Source organism: Aricia agestis, chromosome 2 (assembly GCF_905147365.1).
Source record: "Aricia agestis chromosome 2, ilAriAges1.1, whole genome shotgun sequence".
Classification (NCBI taxonomy): domain Eukaryota; kingdom Metazoa; phylum Arthropoda; class Insecta; order Lepidoptera; family Lycaenidae; genus Aricia; species Aricia agestis.
In genome coordinates, this window is record NC_056407.1 from 9091227 (window position 1) to 9117360 (window position 26134).

Consider the following 26134-nt stretch of genomic DNA (forward strand, 5'->3'; position numbering starts at 1 on the left):
TAACCGACTTTCAAAGTGGAGGAGCTGTTATGTTCGTTTTCATGTGATTTTTTTTGTTCAACGATTACTCCGATGTCTGTCAGCCGATTTCGACAAAAATTTACAAGCTGTTAGCTGATATCTTGGACTAACAAATGGTTAACATTTTTAACCGACTTCCGAAATAGAGGAGGTGTTATTTAAATCTGCCCCCCCCCAAACCCCCCCCCACACCTATCCTGGAACTGCTGCTTTTAACGAAATGGTATCGCGTCGTTAGTGCTGAGTTTTAATTTTCCTTTTGACAAACAAATGAATTAATTTATTATAAAATTGAATTTTTTCTAACCTAGACTAAACATACGGATTTCGAGTGTTATTTGATTGGCTTTCGCCCTGTCTCCTGCTTGGGGGGGCTGCGCTACTAATTTACTAATAATATTATAAGTGCGAAAGTGTGTCTGTCTGTTACCTCTTGACGCCTAAACTGCTGAACAGATTTTGCTGAAATTTGGGATGGATAACTCCATATATCCTTAAGAGTCCCGAAAAAGGACATAGGCAGTGGCGTAACTATAAGATCCGGGGCCCGTGGCAAATTGATGGGGCTCTATCAGTAAAAATCGTCACGTAAATAATAAAACAATATGTACTTAAAAAATGTTGCCCTTTTGGGCTGGAGGGCCGTGGCATTTTGCCAGCCCTATAGTTACGCCACTGGACATAGGATACTTTTTGTCTCCGGAAAATGTACGGTTCCCGAACCCGCGCCACAAAAGAGTTATGGCACAACGGAGTTGCGGGCGTCATCTAGTAAATATGTATAATATATTATTACATATTAAAATTTTCTTTGATAATGAAATACAATATCTTCATTTTCCATTTTTATTTTGCATGTACGGTTGAATAGTTGCTGAAAATATATTTATTTACATTATTCAACTATTAATTCATTTTCCAATTAATACATAGCTCCACTTTCACGTCGTACAGTCGATTACCTACTTGTCTGTGAACTGTGGTATTACTTTTACACGGATGATTCGTTCTCCATCATCATGGATTTCGAAGACCTCATGAACATGATTGCTTTGGAATAGTTTGCCTATAATTTAATATAAAGCCCTATAATTTTTAATAAGGTAAACAACCTGTTATTTGTAATAACTAATAAGTGATAGGTAACTAATAAGTTGATCTTACAAATAAATAAATACACAGTAAAAATCATATTCAATTAATTTGAAAGAATATTTCATGATCGTGTATATTTAAGTAAATATAGTTTTCGATACAGATTTTCCGCGGAAAAAGTCTGTGGAAATATTCCGAAATCCAAACTTAATAGTAATTTGGCTAATTACTTTTTATTGTGCTAAAAATATAAACAATTACCAAAAAATTGTAGTGACTTGTATGAGAATCATATGAGAAAAGCGGTCACGAGTTTCCGCCGTCAACCGACCCGCGGCGTTGCCGTAGCTTAGCAACGATATCCAAGAGGCCTATATCAAACTGTAAATACTTAATACAAAAAAATAAATATAAATAATAATAATTACTTGATTATGCTCAAGCTCGTTTTGTCACAATAGACGAAAATTATTGTCAACGTCAATACAATACGGCCAATTCAGTCATTAGTATCTAACTACGTCATTCATGGCAAAAAATAATTTATAAAATTATTTTCCCAGAATAATCATATTTTATACATATTCGGCTAAACCGTCGATATCGTTGGAGTATCGTTGGAGAAGAGAATATAATCCTAATAATACGTGGAGTAAGTAAAGAAAAGGAAAGTAAGTAAATTAAATAAGAAATATTTTTATTATTAAAAGTTAAAACATCAAACATATTTAATTCATAAAATTTATATTATATTACCACTATTACTATAAAATTTATTTACTAAAAAAATTCGTTTCTCACTCTTCAGATTCAAGTATGAAGAAAGTAACTAAATCGGAATCCAAAGATAAAATATTTACTCCAGACTTTGTGATAGTCAAAATTTTAAATTTGGAAATACCTGATGAGGATCCTATGGAGTACGACATTAAAGCCACCTTCCTGGACCAACTAGTCATAGCCAAATCCATGACTAGTAACATAAAACGCACGAAGTCTGAAGCACTAGTTGGACTAATAGAATATGATCCCTCAGATTACCAGAATATGAATAAGTTTGCTGATACTCCTCTCGCAGGTAATATTTTTTTTATGAAAGAAGGGGGCAAACGAGCAAACGGGTCACCTGATGGAAAGCAACTTCCGTCGCCCATGGACACTCGCATCATCAGAAGAGCTGCAGGTGCGTTGCCGGCCTTTTAATAGGGAAGGGTAGGAAGGGAAGGGAATAGGGGAGGATCGGGAAGGGAATTGGGCCTCCGGTAAACTCACTCACTCGGCGTGAAACAGCGCAAGCGCTGTTTCATGCCGGTTTTCTGTGAGAACGTGGTATTTCTCCGGTCGAGCCGCCCCATTCGTGCCGAAGCATGGCTCTCCTACGTTAGTCCTAGCTCCTCCACACTCTACAGAATATTTGCTGTTCCTTAATTAGTGTAGACTGTAGAGCTAATTTCATACGAAAATCTTAAATTTCATTGCTCGTTACACATTTCAGTGGCATAATACATCTTAGAATTAGTGTTTTGGGAAGCCTCGAGTTTTAAAACACTGTCAGTCTTGTATCCATAGAAAATAGCAAATATAGTGGTACTATAATGTTAGAAGTAAGTAAGTTTATACGTGGGAGAGCCATGCTTCGGCACGAATGGGCCGGCTCGACCGGAGAAATACCACGTTCTCACAGAAAACCGGCGTGAAACAGCGCTTGCGCTGTGTTTCGCCGAGTGAGTGAGTTTACCGGAGGCCCAATCCCCTACCCTATTCCCTTCCCTTCCCATCCCTATCCTCCCCTATTACCCTATTCCCTCTTAAAAGGCCGGCAACGCACCTGCAGCTCTTCTGAAGCTGCGAGTGTCCATGGGCGAAGGAAGTTGCTTTCCATCAGGTGACCCGTTTGCTCGTTTGCCCCCTTATTTCATTAAAAAAAAAGTACTAATTTCTATGAAATGTGTAGGTATGTAAGACTTAAAAGGTACTGTACACATTTGTTCGCAGTATCAATACAACCTACTTATCAACATGAAAAGCAACAAAAAGAAGAAATATTAGAAGAAGTGGTAGAAGAAGAACATAGCCTTTGCGAGGTTTTTTCTTATCATTGCAACATTGATATTGGTAAAATTTTTACAGGTACAAATTCTGTTACAAATATTAGGTAAAATTTCTCTCCGTAAATATTTTAAGTTAATTTACTAATATTTTAAGATGTAGACTACATGGCAGTAGAAAAACGTATGGACTCTTCTACTCGATCAGTTCTGCATGCGAAAAGTTGGTTAAGCCTACCACTCATATCAATTGAAATTGAGGCTAAGCGAAGTGAAGAAAATGCTCAAGGTCATAAAGTTCTCAGAGATACCAACCTTCTCAAATTCACTTTGATTGGGTGCTACAACATAAATATTCCGAGTGACGATTCACTCTCCTACGCATGCATCACCGAAATGCCGATGTGTAAAGTAGAGGTTATAATTTTTTAAATTTTCTTTACTTACTTAAATATTTTAGCTGTTATGTACTTTCAGAGAAGTTGATCCCTAGGCAGATGGGGGACCTACGTAGTATGGTCACGTTACGTCAAACCCAGTCGATAGATCACAATTAACATGAAATTGACATGATCCGACCAAATGACGTTGGTCTGTCAATTGCGTAGGAACCAATTTCCTCGATGGTACATACAGGCTAATTTCCACAGCTTCGTGCGTAACAAAAAAATCCTGCAGGAGCCACACTCTATATTTAAAGGCATGTTATTAAAATTAGTCCATAAAAATATTCAATAATATGAAAGATCAAAACAGCAGGGGCTTCTTCCCTTAGGTGCAATGTGTGCGGTGCACACGGGCGCCGCGGTCCTAGAGGCGCCGAGCGTCGCTCGCATTTGGCGCGCGCCCGCGCTGGCCGGCCGCCACGGCCCACGCTTTATTGACCAACGTGAAAAGAACTCCAGTTTGCAAACATTTTTGTGTAATATCCGAAGCTCTTCTTATATTTGTAGAATTACAGCAAAGCAAGGCGCGCCATGAGCGGCTTGGCTTTTGCAATATAAATATTATATTCTTTATTTTTCAACGCGAAATGAACCTTAAAAACACATAAATGAAGATTATTTTATTTGGTGTAATAGTGAGTGTCCTATCGCTCGTTTTTTCAAAACAGGTAGTGGGAGGATTTGGATTTAAATACAAAAAAGCACAGTGTTCTAATTTAGAAAACAAACTGTGCCATGCTGGCTCTTCGGATGTAGAGAAGTTAGAGCTCTTCAATGAAATCGATTTAATACCGATGTTGTGATGATGTGATGTTTAATAAGTATAGAACATGAAATTTAAAGTAAAATTGAAGTACTTAAGCGATATAAGATTTACGTTTTGGGGTTAGGCTTGTTAGGGTCAGTCAAGACTCAAGAGCACATCATGGTCAAAACCGAAAAAAACTTCAATCTACAAACAAATAAAAATAGAGTTTGTTATCTATTTTATATTGGAGAAATTTGACAGTACCTATGTGGTAACTTGATGTGCTGTTATAGTTCGTTTGGTGGAACGAAAGAAGCCACCGCTTAGAGTCCTCACCCTTAAGCGGCCGGATAAACTGTACTTTTACTTTGTACCCATTTCATTTTGACTGCGCGCGCGCTGGTAGGGGGCGCAAGGGTAATGTTTGCACACGGGCGCCACATGGGCTAGAGACGGCCCTGCAAAACAGCATTCATCACGCTGAAGCAAAAGTTTAGAACTAAGAACTTTCTAAACTACAAAACACATACATTTTCATTCATTTCCCTTTCATCCTTGATTTAGACTAATATTATGTAAGAAATAAGAATGCACTGATGATCTTTCTAGACTAATAATATAATATATTTTTCCTAGAACACTCACATAGTGCTATTTGACAAAGGCGGGCTGGTTCCTAGTCGATTCAATCACACCAACTTTTACCCCAAGTGGGAAAGCCTGCGAATTGATGAAGAGAGCTACGCGAGAAACGATAAAAAATTCTTCTGCGATAATTTAAAAGAGTTTCAGAATCCAAACAATGTAGATTTGGATCATATTGATAACAAAAGTAAGAATACATAGAGTAGCTTGTTAGTGTGTATATTATATTATGTATTTATATTATAATAATATATAAATACCTGTACTATAGAACCCAATGTTTGGTAAAAATAGTTTTCCCAATAATATATTAATAAAACCGACAGTCTTTAACCATCCGTATGAAATAGGAATCAATAACTATAAAGTATAAGAAAATATTTTCCTCTAACACACCTACGAATTTTATGGTTCATACACAAGTTCGTGTGATTAATCATTTGGGTACCTACTTATTCATGTACTAAATCCCAAAACATATTTTATCAGATGCGGTGCTATGGACATCCTTCCACCGATCCTTGGTCGTCAAGAGTGCAGAGGAATGGTTGTACCACCATCTCCACGACCACGCTTGGCCAGTAGAGGTTCACGTGTGTGGAGTGGAACGTTACTGTTATGTTACTTACCTCGACCTGCTCAAACTGATCTACCCTGGTGGTAAATTATTTGTACTTATATGGCTTAAACGACACCAAACTTCATATAAAATATCAGAATTTGTTCAAAATTTTATTACTCATCTATGCGGGCAGTTTCTGAGTTTTTTTTTTTTTGACAGAAGTTCATTTATTCTCATCACTTTTGATTGGCTAGCGTCGAAGAATGAACCAATCAACAACGCTAGTGAAAAGATAAATTCATGTGACATGTCAAAAAATTTAAATGTTTTGGACCATTATAGCTGTCCCGGCAAACGTTTCTTTGCCATATAAAGTATTTCGCCCCTAGTGTTTTATTGAAGTGACTAAATAGGTATGTCACCATGGCAACGTCCATCGGTATCCCGTCGCACAAACAATGGTCGCCGTCAGTCTCGAGTTGTAAAGATTTATTATTATTTATTCAACAAATGCACTTATCAATATAAAAAGTACCCAGTAGCCGATTCTCAGACCCACTGAATATGCATATAAAATTTGGTTAAAATCAGTAAAGCCGTTTCGGAGGAGAACGCGGCCTAACATTGTGACACGAGAATTTTAAATATAAGATGTAGTCTAGGCTCAATGTTTTGATATTTTACATATTGAATTACGGTAATTTAAGTGTATGGCATGTTTTTTAATACTTTTAGAGCATACCGTCCGTCTGGCGATGCCCCTAAAGCAAGTACAAACGAAGTTGTCGCCGGAGGAGTGCACAGCGGAATGCTTCTTGTCGCAGACTGTGTCCTCGAATAGAATTGGATCTGCGAAAACTAACAAGTACAGTACAAACTAAAATCACCTGTTGAGGCTTGAATTTGTGAAGCAGACTGAAGCTTAAACTACATTATTATTTATTACTAATTATTAAAGTAACCCTTAAGTAAATAGTTAGGTAGACTTACTTTGTAAAACGGTCGTATTGTTTTTTGTTTATACGTGGGAGAGCATGCTTCGGCACGAATGGGCCGGCTCGACCGGAGAAATACCACGTTCTCACAGAAAACCGGCGTGAAATAGCGCTTGCGCTGTGTTTCGCCGAGTGAGTGAGTTTATCGGAGGCCCAATCCCCTACCCTATTCCCTTCCCTATCCTCCCCTATTCCCTTCCCTTCCTGTCCCTACCCTCCCCTACTACCCTATTCCCTCTTAAAAGGCCGGCAACGCACCTGCAGCTCTTCTGATGCTGCGAGTGTCCATGGGCGACGGAAGTTGCTTTCCATCAGGTGACCCGTTTGCTTGTATGGCGGCGCGTAGTCCGAGTAAAACTGTAGGTAGCTCGTCGATCCACGATGTATTACTGTTGATGAGTCTTGTTTTCAGTGAATTCTTGAGACTTCGATGCCAGCGTTCGATCATCCCGTTAGATTGTGGGTGATACGGCGTTGTACGGGTTTTTTCTATTCCCATACATTGAGTTAGGTTGACGAACAGCTGACTCTCGAACTGGCGTCCTTGATCGGTTGTTATTGTAAAATAACATTATTAATTATATAGATATTATATGTAAAATAACATTATTAATTATAGTATAAATTGTAGTCGGACACCCGAATCTCGCTATCCATTGCTCGTAGAATGTTCTTGCGACGGTTTCGGCGGTGATCTCGGTGAGCGGTGCAGCTTCAGGCCATTTTGTCGAGCGATCGATCATAGTAAGTAGGTATCTATGACCAGTCACTGTTGTAGGCAGTGGTCCGACTATGTCGATGTGCGTATATTGAAAGCGATCGACTTGTGGGAATGTCGACACGGCGCTCGATGTATGTCGTTGTATTTTGCTTCGCTGACATTGTATGCAGGTTTTCGTCCACTCGCTAATGTCGGAGTTCATTGACGGCCAGAAGAATTTTTGCGCGATGAGTTTTCTTGATGCTTTTGTTCCAGGATGACTTATTTTATGAATGGAATCAAACACGGCGCGTCGAAAGTCTTGCGGAATGTACGGCCGAACGTATTTTGTTGAAGTTTCGCATACAATCTTGATATCGGAGTTAGGTAGCGTAGTTGTTTTGAAACTTAAGTTTTCTTGACTTTAGAGTGTAGGTAGCGTGCTATCTCGCTCTTGTGCGCGAGATAACTCTTCGTAATTTACAGCTGACGGCGTGTTGATTGTTTCGATGCGGCTGAATGTATCGGCGACTATGTTGTCTTTTCCGCTGATATGACGAATGTCGTGCGTGAATTCGGAGATAAAAAGTAGTTGTCGAGTTCTTCTCGGAGTTTCCGATGTTGATGTTTTCTTCTGTAGGGCGAATGTCAATGGCTTGTGGTCGGTGAATATAATGAGTTCTCGGCCTTCGAAAATTTTTCTGAAGTATTTTACTGACATGTAGATAGCTTGAAGTTCGCGATCGTAGGTGCTGTACTTCGTTTGCGCTGTTGTAAATTTCTTCGAGAAGTAGCCGAGTGGTTGCCATTTGTTATTGTTGAATTGTTGTATTACAGCTCCCGCTGCGGTGTCCGAGGCGTCGGAGAAAATAGCGATCGGTGCTTTGTGATTCGGGTGGGCAAGCAAAACAGCGTTTTTGATGCTATTTTTGCAAGCCATGAATGCTTCTTTCGATGTCTCGTTCCACTCGATCGGTGTTTTGTCTCGCTTTTTCGCATTATGTAGGTATGCGTGTAACGGGGCTTGAATTGTAGCGGCGTTTGGAATGCTGTCTCGGTAGAAGTTTAGCATGCCGAGGAAACGTCGTAGTTCTTCTATATTCGTCGGTAATGGGAATTCTTCTATTGCTTGTAGTTTGTCTTGTGGCGGCTTGATTCCGTCGCTGTTTACGGTGAAGCCGAGGAATTTAACTTCTTGCTTGCCGAGTACACATTTAGCTGGATTTATCGTGATTCTGTTTTCTTCTAGGCGTTGAAGAACACACCGCAGATGTTGGCGATGTTCTTCTTCGCTGCTGGATGCGATCAACAAGTCGTCGATGAACGAGAAGACGAAGTCGTAGCCTTGCAGTATTTCGTGTATAAAACGTTGAAATATCTGGCCTGCGTTTCTCAGGCCGGGACACATTCTCGGGAATTCGAATAAACCGAATGGTGTGATGATTGCTGTCTTCTCTATATCCTCTTCATGGATTGGTAATTGCTGGTAGGCCCGGTTCAAGTCGATCGTCGAGAAAATGGTTTTTCCGGCGAGTTGGAAAGTGAAATCTCGTAGTCGTGGGATAGGGTAGCGGTCGGGCTTCGTTACTGCGTTTAGTCGTCGGTAGTCGCCGCACACCCTTATGTCGCCGTTCTTCTTTGGTACGACGTGAAGCGGAGAAGACCAGGCGCTCTTGCTGGGACGACAGAGACCTTGTTGCATCACATTTTCGAATTCTTTTTTCACTTGATTGTAGCGATGTGGCTGTAGCGGTCGGGCGCGACAATGTAGCGGTGGCCCAGACGTCTCGATGAAATGTTCGACGCTATGTTTCGGCGTGATGTTCATCGCTGTCAGTCGTGTGATGCCGGGGAAGTCAGCTAGTATGTCGTGGTACGACTGCGTGCTGTCGACGCTACGGACAGTAGGTACGTCCGTGTAGCGTCCAGGAGCGTTGATGTGTAGACTGGTTCTCCCGTCGACGAGTCTTCTGTTCTTCAAGTCGACTATGAGTTCGTGGTGTTGCAGGAAGTCGGCACCGAGGATTGGCTTTGATACTGCTGCGTCGATGAATTTCCATTTGTAGGGTCGGCGAAGTCCGATGTTGAGTTCTAGTGTTTTCTCGCCGTATGTCGGGATGACGGTGTTGTTGGCGGCGTAAAGTTGAAAAGGTAGTGGCTGGAGACGGAGGCCTTTCTTTTTCGGTATGACGGATATGTTTGCACCCGTGTCTACCAAAAAGGTTAGATTCGTACTCTTGTCCGTGACGAATAGGCGGTATTGTTTATTGTGAACGCCGGATTCCGCCGCTGCCAACGTTCTGCTTAGTTTTCCGACTTGTTGTTGAATGTACACGGTTGCGTACATTTTCTCGCTTCCTTGCCGAATCTGTTGTGGTAATAACAGAATGGCGATGGTGATGCAGACCGTGGACGCGAAGTTGACCGTTGCCGGAATCTTGATGTTGATCTCTGTCTTGACCGTTGGTAGTGTCCTCTTCTATAGTTATTGTTGTTGTACTGATGTTTTTTTAGTTCAGCGACTTCTAGAGACAGTTTTCTTACTTCTTCTATGAGCAGGCACTCGATGTTTGATGATGTTGATGCGGAGCTATTTACACGATGAGTTGTTGATGAAATGCTATGTACAGTATTTACAGTTGACCGCTCCATTATTTTGTCGGCCAGCGCAGCTTGCTCGTCGAGTGTGGTCTTCGACTGGAACGTTTCACTGACGGCCAGGACGGAGCGAATATTTGTCGGGAGGAGATTGGCCCACATGAGCTGTAGGGTGGAATCGGGGACCTTGTTGCGAGCCAGGTTTCGCATACGTCGGAGTAATTGTGATGGTTTCTGGTCTCCCAATTCCATGTCCGACAGCAGCGTTTGGAATTGCCGACTGTCGGATTCTTCATATGCGGAAATGAGCCGGTCCTTAAGAGCTTGGTATTCGTTCGTCTCTGGCGGGTTGTAAAGCAGGTCGGCGATTTGCTCGATGTCTTCTTGTTCCAGGCGAGCGATGACCATCTGGGAGAGCTGGCTTTGGTTTTTCTGAAGACTGCTGGTGGCTGCTTCGAAGGTGACGAACCAGAGCCTGGGTTTGTCTCTCCAGAATGGCGGGATTCGCATTGACAGGGCAATGCCGGCGATTTCCTGGGATGATGGTGACGTCGCTGGGTTGATGGTGAGTGCCGAGGTTTCCGGCAGGGATTCGCCTCTATTTTCCATTGTGAAGAGCTGGTGGTGCGGCGATTCGTCGGGAAGAGGTTTGTTGTGCAGCGTTTCGTGGTGCAGCGTTTCTTCCGAGCATCGTTTCGTCGTGCAGCGTTTCGTTGCGGAGAGCTTCCCGGGCAGAGATTCCTCTTGATGGTGCTTGCTGTTCTTCGGCCAGAGTTTCTTCTTGCAGGTGCTTGTTGTTCTTCGGGGTCACCAGTTTGGAGGACCGGTTCGTCACTCTAAGAGTTCACTAGAGGTCGGAGGAGTATAGAGTAAAACTCGATATACTGTGGTGAACTGTAGTGATTTATTTACAAAAATGCGCTGCTTATATACAAAAAAATGAGTTAATTATTATTATTACAAAATGTACAAAGATTAAAAGATTGATTGTGATTGGCTATTACAATTAGAAAGAGATGTACAGAAAGGTTTAAAAACATTTACAAAAATTAGAAAGGGAAAAAAATTGAATAAGAAATATTTACAAGGTAATTATGATTGCCGCGCGAGAAACTGGCCGCGCCGCGGCTCGCGGCGCTGGCATCGCCCGAGTATAAATATGGGCTCTCGCAGGCCGCGAATTCCTCGAAGGGATCAGTTCGGATTCCGTTCCGGACTGAGCACAACCCTCCAGCTAGTGCGCGTGGTCAACCACCTTTCCGTTGCGGCCAACAAGAAGGAGGCCACGGTCGCAGTATTTTTAGACATGGAAAAGGCGTTCGACAGTGTGTGGCATGACGGCCTTCTCTATAAACTCATTCAAGCCGGCGTCCCACTTTTTATGGTAAGGGTACTGGCATCCTTCCTTTACGGACGGACCTTCCAAGTCCGTGTCGACGGGGTCCTCTCCACAGAGCGCCCCATCACCGCAGGTGTCCCCCAAGGGGGCTGTATTTCCCCGGACCTGTACAACCATTACGGGAGTGATGTACCTACGGATCCGGCAACCCAGGCGGCGCTCTACGCTGACGACACGGCGTTTTTCGCCTCATCGCTAACACCTGACCATGCAGCCATCAAAATTCAAAGGACGCTGGATCTCCTCCCCGACTGGCTGAGTAAGTGGAGACTGTCTGTTAACGCAGGCAAGTCCCAAGCGCTCGCTGTCACTAGGAGATCTGGCCATCCGGCGCCTTTGAAGATCGGAGATGTAGAGATACCCTGGGGTAGGACTGCCAAATACCTGGGTGTCCTCATCGACCGACGTCTCTCCATGGCAGCCCAGTGCCAAGCAGCGGTAGCAGGAGCCAAGGCAGCAGTAGCCCAGCTGTACCCGGCCTACTCGTCACCGCAGATCCCTCTTAACATGCGCATAGCATTGTATAAAACATATGTCCGCAGCCGCCTCACGTACGCGGCCCCAGCGTGGCACCATCTGCTCTCTGACTCGCACAAGCGAACGCTTCAGAGAGTGCAGAACAAGGTGCTACGCCGAATCGCCGGAGCGCCGTGGTACGTGAGAAACGACACCATCGCGAGAGATCTGCACGTGGAGAGCGTTGAGGCGTTCGTAGCGCAACTCTCCAAGAGTCTTTTCGCGCGAGCGGACGCCTCGCGCTTACCTGAGTTGGCCAACCTGGCGCCGTGGCATGCACGGCCGCCGGACAGACATCGACTCCCCCGAGACGTCGTCCCAGAGGACACCGCGGAACATCCGCCCCCCCAATTACTGAAGAGGAGGAGATTGCGCCGCGGCACTTAGCCGCGGCGCCCACTATCACCGTGGGATTGTCTCCCCCCTCCTATCCCTGCGCCGGCAATTTACATGCCGGCGTATATTTTTCTTTTCCGCCTGGGGCCTGACGGACGCGGCAGCCCTATTGTCGTAGCCGTCGACCCCACGGCGTAACTTTCCCCCGTCCGCCAAAAATAAAAAAGGCCGGGTTCGGAAGCTTTCTTCATCTCCCTTCCTAGCCACTTCCCCCCGTCCGCCAATAATAAAAAAGGCGGTGGAAGTACTCCCCCTTATTTATTTCCCAGGTCGCTTTGGTCCGCAGGCGTGGTAGTAGTGGTGTGTGCGGGAGTGGACCCATACACGTTCCCTTGGTCCCGGCCGGGGCCCGCACGCACCACCTGGTTAACCTGCTGCGTCTGATGATAGATTGTGGCCTGGTCAGGCGTGTAATCGGTCTTTCCCTGGTTTTCCCCGCGTTCTGTCGCGGGGGTTTTCCCTTAAAACGGTATTTACAAAATGGTATTTTCCCATGCAGAGGGGTATAGTCCCTGGACATGGTTTCCCACCCGGGGCCCCTTCGCGGGCACTGGCGTGTGGGAAGTTGCGAGGAGCGAATTCAGTCCGCGCGCGATTTCCATACCGACGTCGTCTCGCTGTCGGTCGCGGCCGTGCCGGTAATAATTATAGTGCCGCCATTTTGTGAAGATGTTCTGAAGCTCTGCAAACGCCATGAAGACCGTAGCCACGCTGCGAAGATCCCTCGCTCGACGTAGCCTCGATGTGAAGACGCGTAGTGTAGTGTTGCGAAGAATTCTTATTAGAAAAACGAACTTTTCAGGGCCGGTTCATGTCCGGTATTATTACACGGACAGCTGTTTCTCTTGTCATTGCGAACATACGTCCTTTGCAGAACGATTTTCTTCTGTGTTTCATTTGTTTCTTTTCTGCGTTGTTTTCTTTGTTTCAATCGGCGAGCGAACGTAGGTACTGCTACACCCCCATATTTCATTTAAAAAAAATTGTGATAAGCAAGCAAGCTGTAATTGCTCACGAGTTCGTTTGCTTCAATTGCTGTTATTGTGATTTCAATTCAAGCAGCTCAGCACTTTTTTGTAAAACTTTTCATTTTAGGGTAACTTCAGAAACAAACCAGTTAGATGACACGAACATGTCATCAGTAGCCAGCGTGAGCGACGGCGACGGAAGCAATCCTTTCATATTAGTAGAGATCAAACTAGCAAGACCTCTTAGAAAATCATCCGTACCACCTAGTGTTACTAAGTATGGATTCCATTCCTTCTAATTAAGTATATTATTTACTATCTTAATTAATATGGTTGAGGCGTTTTAATAAACCTTGAAATTAGCCACTGTTTATTTATAAATATATATATATATATACGTGGGAGAGCCATGCTTCGGCACGAATGGGACGGCTCGACCGGAGAAATACCACGCTCTCACAGAAAACCGGCGTGAAACAGCGCTTGCGCTGTGTTTCGCCGAGTTAGTGAGTTTACCGGAGGCCCAATCCCCTACCCTTTTCCCTTCCCTACCCTCCCCTATTCCCTTCCCGTCCCATTCCTACCCTCCCCTATTACCCGATTCCCTCTTAAAAGGCCGGCAACGCACCTGCAGCTCTTCTGATGCTGCGAGTGTCCATGGGCGACGGAAGTTGCTTTCCATCAGGTGACCCGTTTGCTCGTTTGCCCCCTTATTTCATAAAAAAAAAAATAACTTCGGAGGTGTTTCTTCGGAGAAAAACTACGTCTGACAAAGACGCTCTTTTCATTAACTAAACAACTTTGAAGCAACGAACTGATGGAGATGTTGAGGAGAGAGGAGCAGTCTGCGCAGCCCCGCGAGGTCTCCGGCTGCAGCCACACGGACCGCCACTGGCGGGAGACGGTCAGCGCCGCAGCACAGCTGCTGTATACTCTTCCGAAACGAGGTATGTAAATTCCATCGAATCCTCTACAAGGTGTAACAGAACTAAGTGTCTTCCGAAACGAGGTATGTAAATTCCATCGAATCCTCTACAAGTGTAACAGAACTAAGTGATAAATGATAATACTTTAGGGTGTGCACCTGTGTTCCTTTTAGAGTTCACTGTGAAAATATTTTTTTTTCACTTTTAGGCTGCGTTTCCACTGAAGCGGAGCGGAGCTTAGCGGTGCCGAATTGACCAATCACCATGCTCGAAATCTTCGCTGTCATTCCGCTGGAATAGCACGATTGGTCAATTCGGGCACCGCTAAGCTCCGCTCCGCTCCGCTTCAGTAGAAACGCATCCTTATATGTGGAAACTCGTGACGCTGGGGCGCTTGCCCATACAAAAGTGAATAAAACGGTCTTTCAGCGCTGCTACTTTCTCAGTGAACTCTCTACAAGGAACAGATACATAGTACACACCCTATTAAAGTATTATCACTAGTTTTGTTACACCCTGTATATGTATCTTGTATATGTATATGTAATGTCACAATTTTATATCGAGCTCTCTCTTTTTTCGAATAAATTAAAGCCCGCGAAATTCCTCGCCGCCAGGTTGATCGAATGCCAACTTAACCGAATATGGAGAAATACTTTAAATCTAAGTATATAAAACGTAGCAATTTTTGTATGAATCGGAAGTCATTTTAAAAAGTCCTCGTTTGCTATTACGGGATAACAAACAATATCTCGCTAGTTTTGTAATTTAGTCTCTACCGTATCTCTGGCCTGGCAGAGAACTCTTTTTCTACTAAACCTACTAAGTTAAACGTCAAGTTTTATGAATTTTATTTATCTGCCATTTTAATCTTTAGATTCCTGCACGTTCGATCACGACCTAATCACAAGTAAAACACGAGTGGAGATAGAGAGTTCCTTTTGGCAAGAAGCAGCACACTATGTCAACAATAACTTCAATGCGAGTCAGTTTCTAGAATCTGATGAAGCGTTCGAGGTATGTCTGTTGATTAGTCAAGTACATGATACCTTGAGGGGAGTAGAGGAATGAGAGGTAACGTTCCTCTATAAATGTTCTGTGACAGTAACGACCAATTATATATAGGATAAAGTAAGTTAGCTGTAAGTTGTAACGATAGGACCTACAGTTAACCTATAAATTGTCTCACACACAGGAGCTTACGACTATGGCACATATTCACATGATGCGAGCAGCAACAGAGACCATACTTGGTGCACCAGATTTTGATGACCGAGGCCGCCTGCTTCAGGCGGCGCGACAGGCCCGTCAGATGCAAGACACGCCCCATGCTATAGAACTCTACCTACAAGTAAAAACGCAGTAGAAATGCTTTTTTACCTTTAATTTTTGTTCAAGTAGATAACAAAATACAAATGGATGCAGTTGCGTAACTAGAACATCCGGGGCCGGTGGCAAATTGATGGAGCCCTAGCTATAAGTAAAAATCGTCACGTTATAATAAAACAATGTATAAAAAAGGGCCCTTTTGGGTTGGGGGCCCGAGGTATTTGCCAGCCCTGCCATCCTATAGTTACGCCACCGAATAGATGTATTTTAATAAACCAACTTCAATAATCGTGATTTACTTGTTGAAAAAGAATACGATTAATAACTTGTCTCATAAATATAATATTACTGTACTTTTTTTTATATATAATCCAATATTAATCAGCTAGTTTAGACTATTTTTTCTAGTTGCTAACGACGTATAAACGAGATTCGGATATTTGGCGAGAATTAGCCACTTGTTTCCAAGATGTGGATAAAAAATTAGCGCACGTATGCATCGATAAGGCTCTTAAGTTTAATCCTCGTCATCCTTTGAGGTAAATCTTTATTCTTACTCTATTTATTGCTTAAATATAGAGCTAAATCGCTGAAGTAGAGCTTTAAGATATTATCATATTAATCATAGTATTTATACCGACAAAACCAATATTTTTTTTTAAATAAGACGTAGTCAAATCGTTTCAGCTTACTATTAAAAGCATGTCTTGTAGTGGACGAGGACATAGAGCAAGCAGAGGTGTTTTTCTTAGCAATACTCAGTCTGTACCCGTTTTGTACGCTACTGTGGATCATTGCAAGTGCCTACTATTTTCACCGGGGGCTGCATAATATTTCCGAAAAAATAATGGAATATGTTAAAAGGTACGTCGAGTCCTTCTAGTAACCAATTTCAATGGACTTTTAGAATTTACTAGCTGTCCCGGCAAACGTTTCTTTGCCATATAAAGTACTAGCTGTTGCCCGCGACTTCGTCCGCGTGGACTTCAGTTTATAGTACTTTATAGCGCGCGATGTCAACAAAATTGGTGTCAAAAGCTTTTATAAAAAAACCCTGGTACCCCTTAAATCAATACAGCTGTGCAGTGTGCACACAATAAGTATTTCATTTTTTTATATTAAACTTTATATTTTATGCCAAATTTTAAAGCTTATTTAGCCCTCCGATTACACAACTTTACCCATAAACTATTTATCATTGATAGATTTAAGGTTACGTCACTGCACAGATAAAGTACTGAGTTATTTAATACCGTAGAATAGATATAACAATCGAAAAAAATCGAAACTTAAATGTAAGATGATACCACGTCTTATAGGAAGACTTTTGAGCAAGCGTCAGCGCGATGTAGAAGACGCACGGCGCCATCTATTATGAATTGTTGGAACTAACTTAATTTGAACAAATTTACGCATTTTCACCCCCTTACAACCCTTTTTTCCAGTAAAAAAAGTAGCCTATGTCCTTTCTCAGGCTTTAGACTATCTGTATACAAAATTTCATTACCATCGTCCATCGGTTCGGTAGTTTTGGCGTTTGGCGTGAAAGCGAGACTGACAGACAGACAGACAGACAGAGATACTTTTGGCGTTTGGCGTGAAAGCGAGACTGACAGACAGACAGACAGACAAAGATACTTTCGCATTTATAATATTAGTATAGATTATGTGCACACTGCACAGCTGTTTTTGGGTATTTTGATTAATTAAGGGCCGCGCTACACCGGAATGGCAGCAGCGAGGCGAGCACTTTCAGCGCTGCCATTCCGGTGTAACGCGGCCCTAAGAGGGGTACCACTTACCAGGGTTTTAAAAAGTTTTTAAATTTGACACAAATTTTGTTGACACCGCGCGCTATAAACTAAAGTCCACGCGGACGAAGTCGCGGGCAACAGCTAGTGTTACAATAAAGTAAAAAATAAAACGCCATCTGTTGAATCGTATTAGAACTAAAATGTTCATTGCGTCGATATATTTCTGGATTTTTTATAATATTATACATAAAATATGTTTAAGATTTTTGAAATTTTATTTTAATACACATCCAAGACCCAGGAACATTGAAAACTTTTTGTTCCGCCTGCGGGACTCGAACCCAGGACCCCCGGGATGAGCGCTGGCCACGCGCAATGCGAATTCATTTTCATCGATATTTTCATGGAAATAAGATATTTTCCCACATCAAAATGTAGCCTATGTCCTTTCTTAGACTCTAGAATAACTGTGTACAAAATTTCATTGCAATCGGTTCAGTAGTTTTGGCGTGAAAGCAAGACAGACAGACAGACAGACAGACAGACAGACAGAGATACTTTCGCATTTATAATATTAGTATGGATTTCGCCCAAATTTCGCCCATATTATTTTATTGAAGTGACTAAATAAGTATGTCACCATGGCAACGTCCATCGCTATCCCGTCGCACAAACAATGGTCGCCGTCAGTCTCGAGTTGTAACAATTTATTATTATTTATTCAACAAATGCACTTAACAATATAAAAATTACCCAGTAGCCGATTATCAGACCCACTGAATATGCATATAAAATTTAGTTAAAATTAGTGAAGCCGTTTCGGAGGAGTACGCGGCCTAACAGTGTGACACGAGAATTTTATATATAAGATGTGGAAGGGAATTTTACTTGTAATTTGAATCAGAAAATTAAAATAACATGCTTAGAGCCTGCTGCTGTCTACTGAACCTATAAGAAATAGCCTTTACATTGGCAGGGGCCAAACGGTTTTGACATAAGACTTATGAGAGCATTCAGACCGACAAGTGCCGTTAGTCTTTAAGAAGCCTAATCTTGTTACGTAACGGGTTTAGAGTGACGTGTGAGGACATACCGGAGTCGCCTCTGTTCCCCCGCGCGTGGGGCTGCGAGCTGGGCGACTGGTGGGACCACACCCCCATTCTCGCCGGCTGTACCCCCTACTACGATGTGGCCGACCTGCTATTACGCATACGGGGGATCGCCGTGAGTTTTAACTGGGCTAACTATATAAATATAGTATTGTCACGAATATAACATAATAGTATTTAATTATAAAATTGGTCGCTCAACAATACTCTCTCAACAAACCCAATAAAAAAAAAAAAACTCTCGAGTATTTACAGTGTGACCAGTGATCAAAAACATCTTTCCCGTATCGTCGTTTTCGTCTATCGTTTGCACCTCGATGTGTGTATGGTATGCAAGTTGCAACTGCAATTACAGCGCATCCAGGTCTTCCTTTCATTTTAATAATAAATGTTTCACGCTGAAACTTTCAACTAACCGCATGCGTGTAGTTATGTTAAATGTTTTAACTAAGCCATTTATTGTGCAGGTAGGTACGAAAAATGTAGTTAACCGAATATGTACTATCGAGGAAGTTGATTCCTAAGCAGATGGGGGACCTAATATGTAGTTTGGTCGCGTTACAGCAAACCAAGCAATTGTGATCTGTCGATCACAATTAACATTAAATTGACATGATCCGTCCAAATGACGTTGGTCTGCAAACTGCGTAGGAATCAATTTCCTCGATGGTATGTTCAGCTTGCCGAAGTGTGTGTGGCGCTGTCCTTGCCCGAGGCCGGGGCCACTCCGATGTACTACCACCTGCTGGCGTTATGCTGTCGGTTGCGCGGTGAGGTCACCGACGCGCTGTGCCACTTGCAACACGCGTCGAAGAGGAATGGAGTCAGTGTAAATTATATTACCCATGTATAGAAGGCCTAAGGGGGCGTCCACAAATTACGTGAGGTGTTTTAGGGGGGGAGGGGCTCGAGTCAAATCTCACGTATTTTTTTTCTCATTTGTTACAAGAAAAATTGTACTTACTATTTTGGTCCATTTCATCCGGATTGTACGTATGCTTGAGATTTAATCGTAAGCGTAATAGTAATACGATTAAGATCATTCACTAACTTATAACGAACGAACGAACGTTCGTTCGTTATAAGTACATCTACTTCAAATAAACAAACAAACAAACAAACAATCCAACGCGTTTACGTAAGAAACCCACATTTCGAATAATCTCACGTGCGATTGGGGGGGGGGGGGGGGGTTGAATAAAATCTTACGAAATCTCACCAGGGGGGCAGGGAGGGTCAGAAATTTTTAAAAAACACCTCATGTAATCTGTGGACGCCCCCTAAGCACAGATTACTATAATATGTATGATCTCTATGTTAGATCAAAGCTACGTATATTAGGTACTATCAGAGAAGTTGATACCTAGGCAGATGGCGGACCTAAATAATTCGGTCGAATCGGTCTGATCATCTGATGGGTTAGACTTGACGTAGACGTCCTAACTGCCTAGAAAGCAATTTCTTCGATGATACATCGACAATCTAACAACACAGGCACATACAACTGTTTCTTATCTCAATGTCCATCGAGGAAGTTGATTCCTAGGCAGTTGACAGACCAACGCCATTTGGTCGGATCGTGTCAATTCAATGTTAATTGTAGAGATGTGCCGATCATGACTTTGGGCGACTAGCCGACTAGCCGATTAGTCGGGTGCAAAGAAGCCGACTAATTGGCCGATCATAGTTTCGGAAGTTTCCGTAACGCTATTTAGTGCTGTTTCGCGTCGCACATGCCGCCTGCAAACGTGTCGAATCGTGTTAAGTACTTATGTTTACTTCGCCTAGCGTTCGTATTGTAGAAAAACCTTGATTATTATTAATTATAATGTGTTCAGATCACACTCAATCAATGTTACACATTTTAAAATTAAATGAAGTGTTTCTGAATTAATGACCTGCTAGTAAAGAAATTATTTTTGTAAATATAATTTCAACTACAAATTAAGTACTTATGTATTATTTAATCGAAATTTCATGTAAGTACATGAAATATTTACTGAAAACCATAGCTAAACAAAATAAAGTATAGGTACGTTACTTTATTTTGTTTAGCTATGGTTTTCAGTAAATTTTTCATGTACATGAAATTTCGATTTAATAATACATAAGTACTTAATTTGTAGTTGAAATTATATTTACAAAAATAATTTCTTTACTAGCAGGTCATTTCAGAAACACTTCATTCAATTTTAAAATGTGTAACATTGATTGAGTGTGATCTGAACACATTATAATTAATAATAATCAAGGTTTTTCTACAATATAATTTCAATAACAGCAAAAAAGTAAAAAGCCGATTAGTCGGCGCTTTTTGCCTACTATTCGCCAACTAGTCGCCGACTACAAAAGTGGCCGGATAGCTTTACCGTCTACCGACTTGTCGGCGACTAGTTGGCACATCTCTAGTTAATTGTGATCTGTCGGCTGGGTTTGACACAACGCGACCAAACTACGTAGGTCCCCCATCTGCCTAGGAATCAACTTCTCTGATAGTACAAGGCACTTCCATGAAATATTCAAGATACCTAATATTATAACATACCCCTGAACGCAATATTTTACTAAGGGCGTTCGCTGCGTCGAGCGTGTGCCCGGCGCGGCTGCCCGTCGCGTCGCGGGCACCCGTGCGCTCCCCATAGTAATCGTGCGACGGGCGACGGCTGACCCGCTCAACGCAGCGCTGCTCTATGGGATGACATGAAACAAGCACGCCTCGCGGGTGGCCTCGCCGGGCGCACGCTTAACGCAGCGAACGCCCTAAAAGCATTCACTATTATTACCTATCATGAAAGCTCCTCATGCTTTTGATATTTATGAAAAACGGCTTAGATACGCTACACTAAAGATATTTTCAGGCTTGTTACCTGTACAGTTTAGAGGGAGAGTGTCATTTCGTTAAGGGTAACTGGACCGCAGCCAAAATGTATTTGGAGAACAGCGTTTATTACAGTCAACCCTTTTCGTAAGTAATTTGGTTAACAATTATTTTTTGACGAATTTAAAGAAAACCGCTTTGTTCCTTCGTAACTCCCACTCCTATACCTATATTTATTATCTAGGACTCTCCTAGCAATCTCTTCTTCAAGCTTATCAAGACATGATATTAACGTTACTCGGTCTGTGCTCTTGGACTTGGTGCGTCGACAGCCCAGCGCGTACGCTTGGACGAAACTAGCGCAGTTCTTCATGATGGTAACTTTCCCCAATCTACAATTTAGGTATCAATTCGGTTTGCTACATTGTTCGAAAGTGTAGCTACGTTGTTAAGTACAGTCGCTGATAAACTTGTAGACTCCAACATAACCTGTGACCCGTCATAATAATAAGATCGTCATCTTTTCTAAATAGGTAAGTACCTACCTCTATTTAAGAAACTATACCGGCAGACCGAGGGCATCGGTGCTAATTTAACAATAATCTATTTTTAGAAAAAATATTAAATTTAGTTACTTACCAATTACTGTTTCCATCACGTGTTACTACTTCCATAAAGAAGGCTATACTTACCTAAATTTCTCTTAAATTCAGAATAAATCCAGAAAATTGGACACACCCGGTTCATCTGGTGACCACGATTTGTCCACACGCTATATCGTGGCTTGCGCGGAGCAGGCTCTCAAGTGTGACAGATACTTCCAATACGCCTGGTCCATTCTGGCGAAAACTGTCCAACATGCCGCAAGACGTGTGTATTGTCGGAATATGGCAATTTGGGTAATATCGCTCTGTCTTCCAAATTCTAAGTTAATGTTAGATACTTTATTGACTAGATAATATTATGGTCCTCTCTTTTTCTGCAATTTAAGCCACAGAGTTATACGTGGGAGAGCCATGCTTCGGCACGAATGGGCCGGCTCGACCGGAGAAATACCACGTTCTCACAGAAAACCGGCGTGAAACAGCACTTGCGCTGTGTTTCGTCGAGTGAGTGAGTTTACCGGAGGCCCAATCCCCTACCCTATTCCCCTCTCTTCCCTTCCCTATTCCCTTCCCTTCCTTACTATATTAACCTATTCCCTCTTAAAAGGCCGGCAACGCACTTGCAGCTCTTCTGATGCTGCGAGTGTCCATGGGCGACGGAAGTTGCTTTCCATCAGGTGACCCGTTTGCTCGTTTGCCCCCTTATTTCATTAAAAAAAAAAAAAAAAAAAAAAAACAGAAGGAATGTGAAACAATAGAGAGACCGATCGATTTTAACGATACCTAATAATGTGACAGATTGTTTTTGTCCATCTACCTATCACTTTGTCTAATCTATCATCAAATACACCTTTTCTATGAAAGCTAGGTTAAGCCGGTTAGTGATATCGTACCAAGAAATTAAGGAACAGTACCTATAAAAAGTAACAACGAAGACGCTCGTACTATTATTTACATTACTTAGGTACTTATTTATTCTTCTTCTTCGTACTGTACCTAACTTTTCTTTTCAGTGTGGCCACTTGTACAAGCTTCCGTTCAAAATGTACCCAAATCTTCCACGCGGAGACCTAATGGGTAAAACTATGGACTGCCGGTGCCAAGAGAAAGAGGAACTTTAGTGAATATTATACTGAATATTATTTACAATAATAATAATATTATAAACAGACAGAAACACATAAAATGTAATAAACAGAATAAATCTAATTAAGTAACTAGCTAGACTCGTTACGCCAGTTTTTCCGAGTAGGTACCAGTAGCCTTAGCATGGCCACCAGTAGAAATGCGAGAGTATAGACAAACTGTGGACATAAACTTAAGGTGCCGTTCCGATCTTTACCGCGGCTAATCGCGAGTAAATTCTATTAAAATGCCACTTTATGACAGACTATGGTATAATGGGCATTGTCCAAAAAAAATCACATGTACTTTTTATATTTTTAGGGTTCCGTACCTCAAAAGGAAAAAACGGAACCCTTATAGGATCACTTTGTTGTCCGTCTGTCCGTCCGTCCGTCTGTCAAGACCCTTTTTCTCAGGAACGCGTGGAGGTATGAAGCTGAAATTTATATCAATTACTCAGGTCTACTGTCCCTTGAAGCTGTGAAAAAATCAAACTTCTAAGCCAACGCAATCAAAAGATACAGCCGTTTATGCCGCAAATTTTCGACACTTGCAAGGGAATCAAAACCTACAGGGTGCTTCCCGTGAACTCAGAATCTTGAAATTTGGTACGAAGCAACGTCTTATAGCATAGATAAAGGAAAAATTACGAAAACCATAAATTTTTAGTTACATCACATAATATATTTTTTTTTAATAATTTTAAACTTACTACCCATTTCCTCATAAACGCGTAGAGGTATTAAATTGAAATTCATACCAAATACTCAGGTCTATAATACCTTTAAGCTGTCGGAACCCTCGGTGCGCGAGTCCGACTCGCACTTGGCCGGTTTTTTTTTCGTTAAAATAGGGTATTTTAAGAATATAAATTAAATAATTTTGAAATTCATTGACTAGTTTTTTCTCCATAAATTTTTAAAGTTTCGCTCTGACGTCTTCATCAGCGGACAAGTGACCTCTGAGTATGTGTATGTGTATTGTTTTAAATTTCCTTTCGTCAATTGCAAGTTCTCATTATGTGAAAGCTGATACGAGAAGCTTACCAAAAGTTCGAAACGTAATGTTGGTCGAATTTATTGCTAATTTAACGCCATTGAAGGTCAAACAAAGGTTAAACATATTTGTTCAAAAATATAAGTAACTAATAGGTATTTTTTTCGTTTATATACAGAAAAACGATCACTGACCTTATTCCTCGAAATGTTTTTGTAATGAGCAAAATTAAAAAAAAATAGACAATCCCCATTATGTCATTAAGTAGGATATTATTTGAATTTTTAGGACTATAGTCTGCCATAAAGTGGCATATATTAATTGAATTTTTCGGAACGAAAAAAGATCGGAACGGCGCCTTTAGTTTATATACCTACAGTTCGTCTATACTTTCGCATTTCTACTGGTGGCCATGCTAGGGCTACAGCTACAGGTGTACAAAGGCTAGATATCTGAGTTGATGATCTGAGAAAGCTGAGTTGGCTGGAGCCTATAATCCCCAATTTCACCAACGTCTGAGTGTTACGAAAGAGACAACGTGATACTAATTCGAGCATTAACTTTAACAGTCGTTGGGTTTGGGGCTAAATATAGTAAATCAGTGGCTGATTATCCGTTAATTTTTGGCGGTGGTGGAGGTGGCAGGTGGCGGTCATGCGGCGGCGGCAGCGTCGCGCCCGGCGCGGGCGGACTCGGCAGCTCCGACAACTTCTGCGTCACCCAGAACAGGATATACAGGAATATGCCCATTCCCGATAGCCTGGAAAGCGTTTTAATTTAATAGAACCGTCCGTGAGTCACGGTCCACGGACCGTGACTCACGGACCAATACAAGCGATTACAAGGAATGCTCAAGCCGGGGGTCGTGGGTCCGAATCCCGCCAACGAAACAAAAAGTTTTCAAAGTTCCTGGGTCATGGATGTGTATTAAATGTGTGTATCATATAATAAAAATCTTAAATATATGCATTGTATGAAAGTATTAAAATATATATTTCAGTTGTCTGCCTGTCTGGTACCTGTAACACCTGTAACACAGACTGACGTGGTGTGGAAGCGTCCATAGATATTATTATAATATTATTATTATTCAAGTAATATCCATAGATACTACTTGAATTGAATCACAAAGTATTTTGTATAATTTTAAAATTATTAAACATTTGCTATTATCTCCTATTAATTTTACTGAAGCAAAAAGGTGAAATACTTACATTCCAATCATGTTCTTGAATCAACAGAAATACTGTGCAAACTGCAACTAAAACTGAACTGAGCTGGGATACATGTTTATATTTTTTTCTTCTGATGTTTGCAGTAAGCTTACAAATTGACAAAAAGGTATTTTTAAATAATAAATAAAAACATCCTTCATTTGTCATAAGTGTTAAATGGCAATTACTTAAAGAACAATGGCCAAATCGGACCAGCGGGGCTAAAATGGTCGCTTTGAAGAATCATGATATGAATCATAATATGATTCATTTTTTTTAAATCGCAAAATGCAACTCTGCTGGCAATTCATGTCTAGTAATTCGTACTGATTTCACATTTGTCAGTTTGACAGTTTTCACAATTCATTTGCTGAATTGATTGAGAGGAATTGCTAAATGTTACCATTTTAGCCCCGCAGATGATAAAAGGTGAGCGGTGGCGTCCCGATATGCCATTGTGCATTGGTAGCAAAAATTCGCTAATATTTTGAGGCATCGAAAAACATTATAAATGTGTCTATAAATAGACACAAAAAAAATTAATACAATATTTTAGTTTCGTTGTTGTCTTTCATATTATGTTCTGACAGCCGGCGATTCGCATTGGTTCTTTTTTTGGGTAATACTGTAGGAAAAATTAAATAATTAGAAACGAGATCGCCGAATATACACTTGTAGGCTACACTGCAGTCGGGAAAAAGGTAGTTCTTAAGTCTAACCTCAAAATAATTGTAAACGTTATTAATTATTATAAAAAATCGTGGCTATTTATACATAATTCTCAAACGGAATTATGTTTAGAACATAAGAACAACCAAATCTAACTATAGTTTATTTTGGGACGTCAAAAATAAAAGTCGAGTCCAGCTCCTATACAAATTTGGCCATGATTCTTTGCAGTGGTAACACAAATATCCCAAAGTTAGTATTCGAATAATAACATTCCCTGAACACAAACTACTCAAATGACACTATCATGCGATAATAATTCGCCGTACGTGGTATCACGTTATGCCTGCCACATAATCCTATTTTTGCATAAACTTGTCTGTTTCTCATTGCATAATTCCACAACATTTAACAACTTAAATTATAATATTATATGTATATTTTAAGCATTA

The 26134-nt window shown here is 41.5% G+C and overlaps 1 protein-coding gene across 1 annotated transcript; it reads left to right on the top strand.

The window, feature by feature from the left end:
- The first annotated feature begins 1932 nt into the window (after nucleotides 1-1932).
- On the top strand, nucleotides 1933-22799 carry LOC121736608. Its single transcript, XM_042127920.1, has 18 exons — nucleotides 1933-2194; nucleotides 3112-3246; nucleotides 3322-3581; nucleotides 4995-5190; nucleotides 5493-5663; nucleotides 6301-6430; nucleotides 13265-13414; nucleotides 13945-14084; nucleotides 14941-15080; nucleotides 15259-15414; nucleotides 15801-15931; nucleotides 16080-16256; nucleotides 18220-18370; nucleotides 18935-19078; nucleotides 21114-21220; nucleotides 21318-21450; nucleotides 21787-21972; nucleotides 22692-22799. Exons 1-18 carry the CDS (start codon nucleotides 1933-1935, stop codon nucleotides 22797-22799), a joined length of 2877 nt encoding a protein of 958 aa, XP_041983854.1.
- The last annotated feature ends 3335 nt before the right edge of the window (nucleotides 22800-26134 follow it).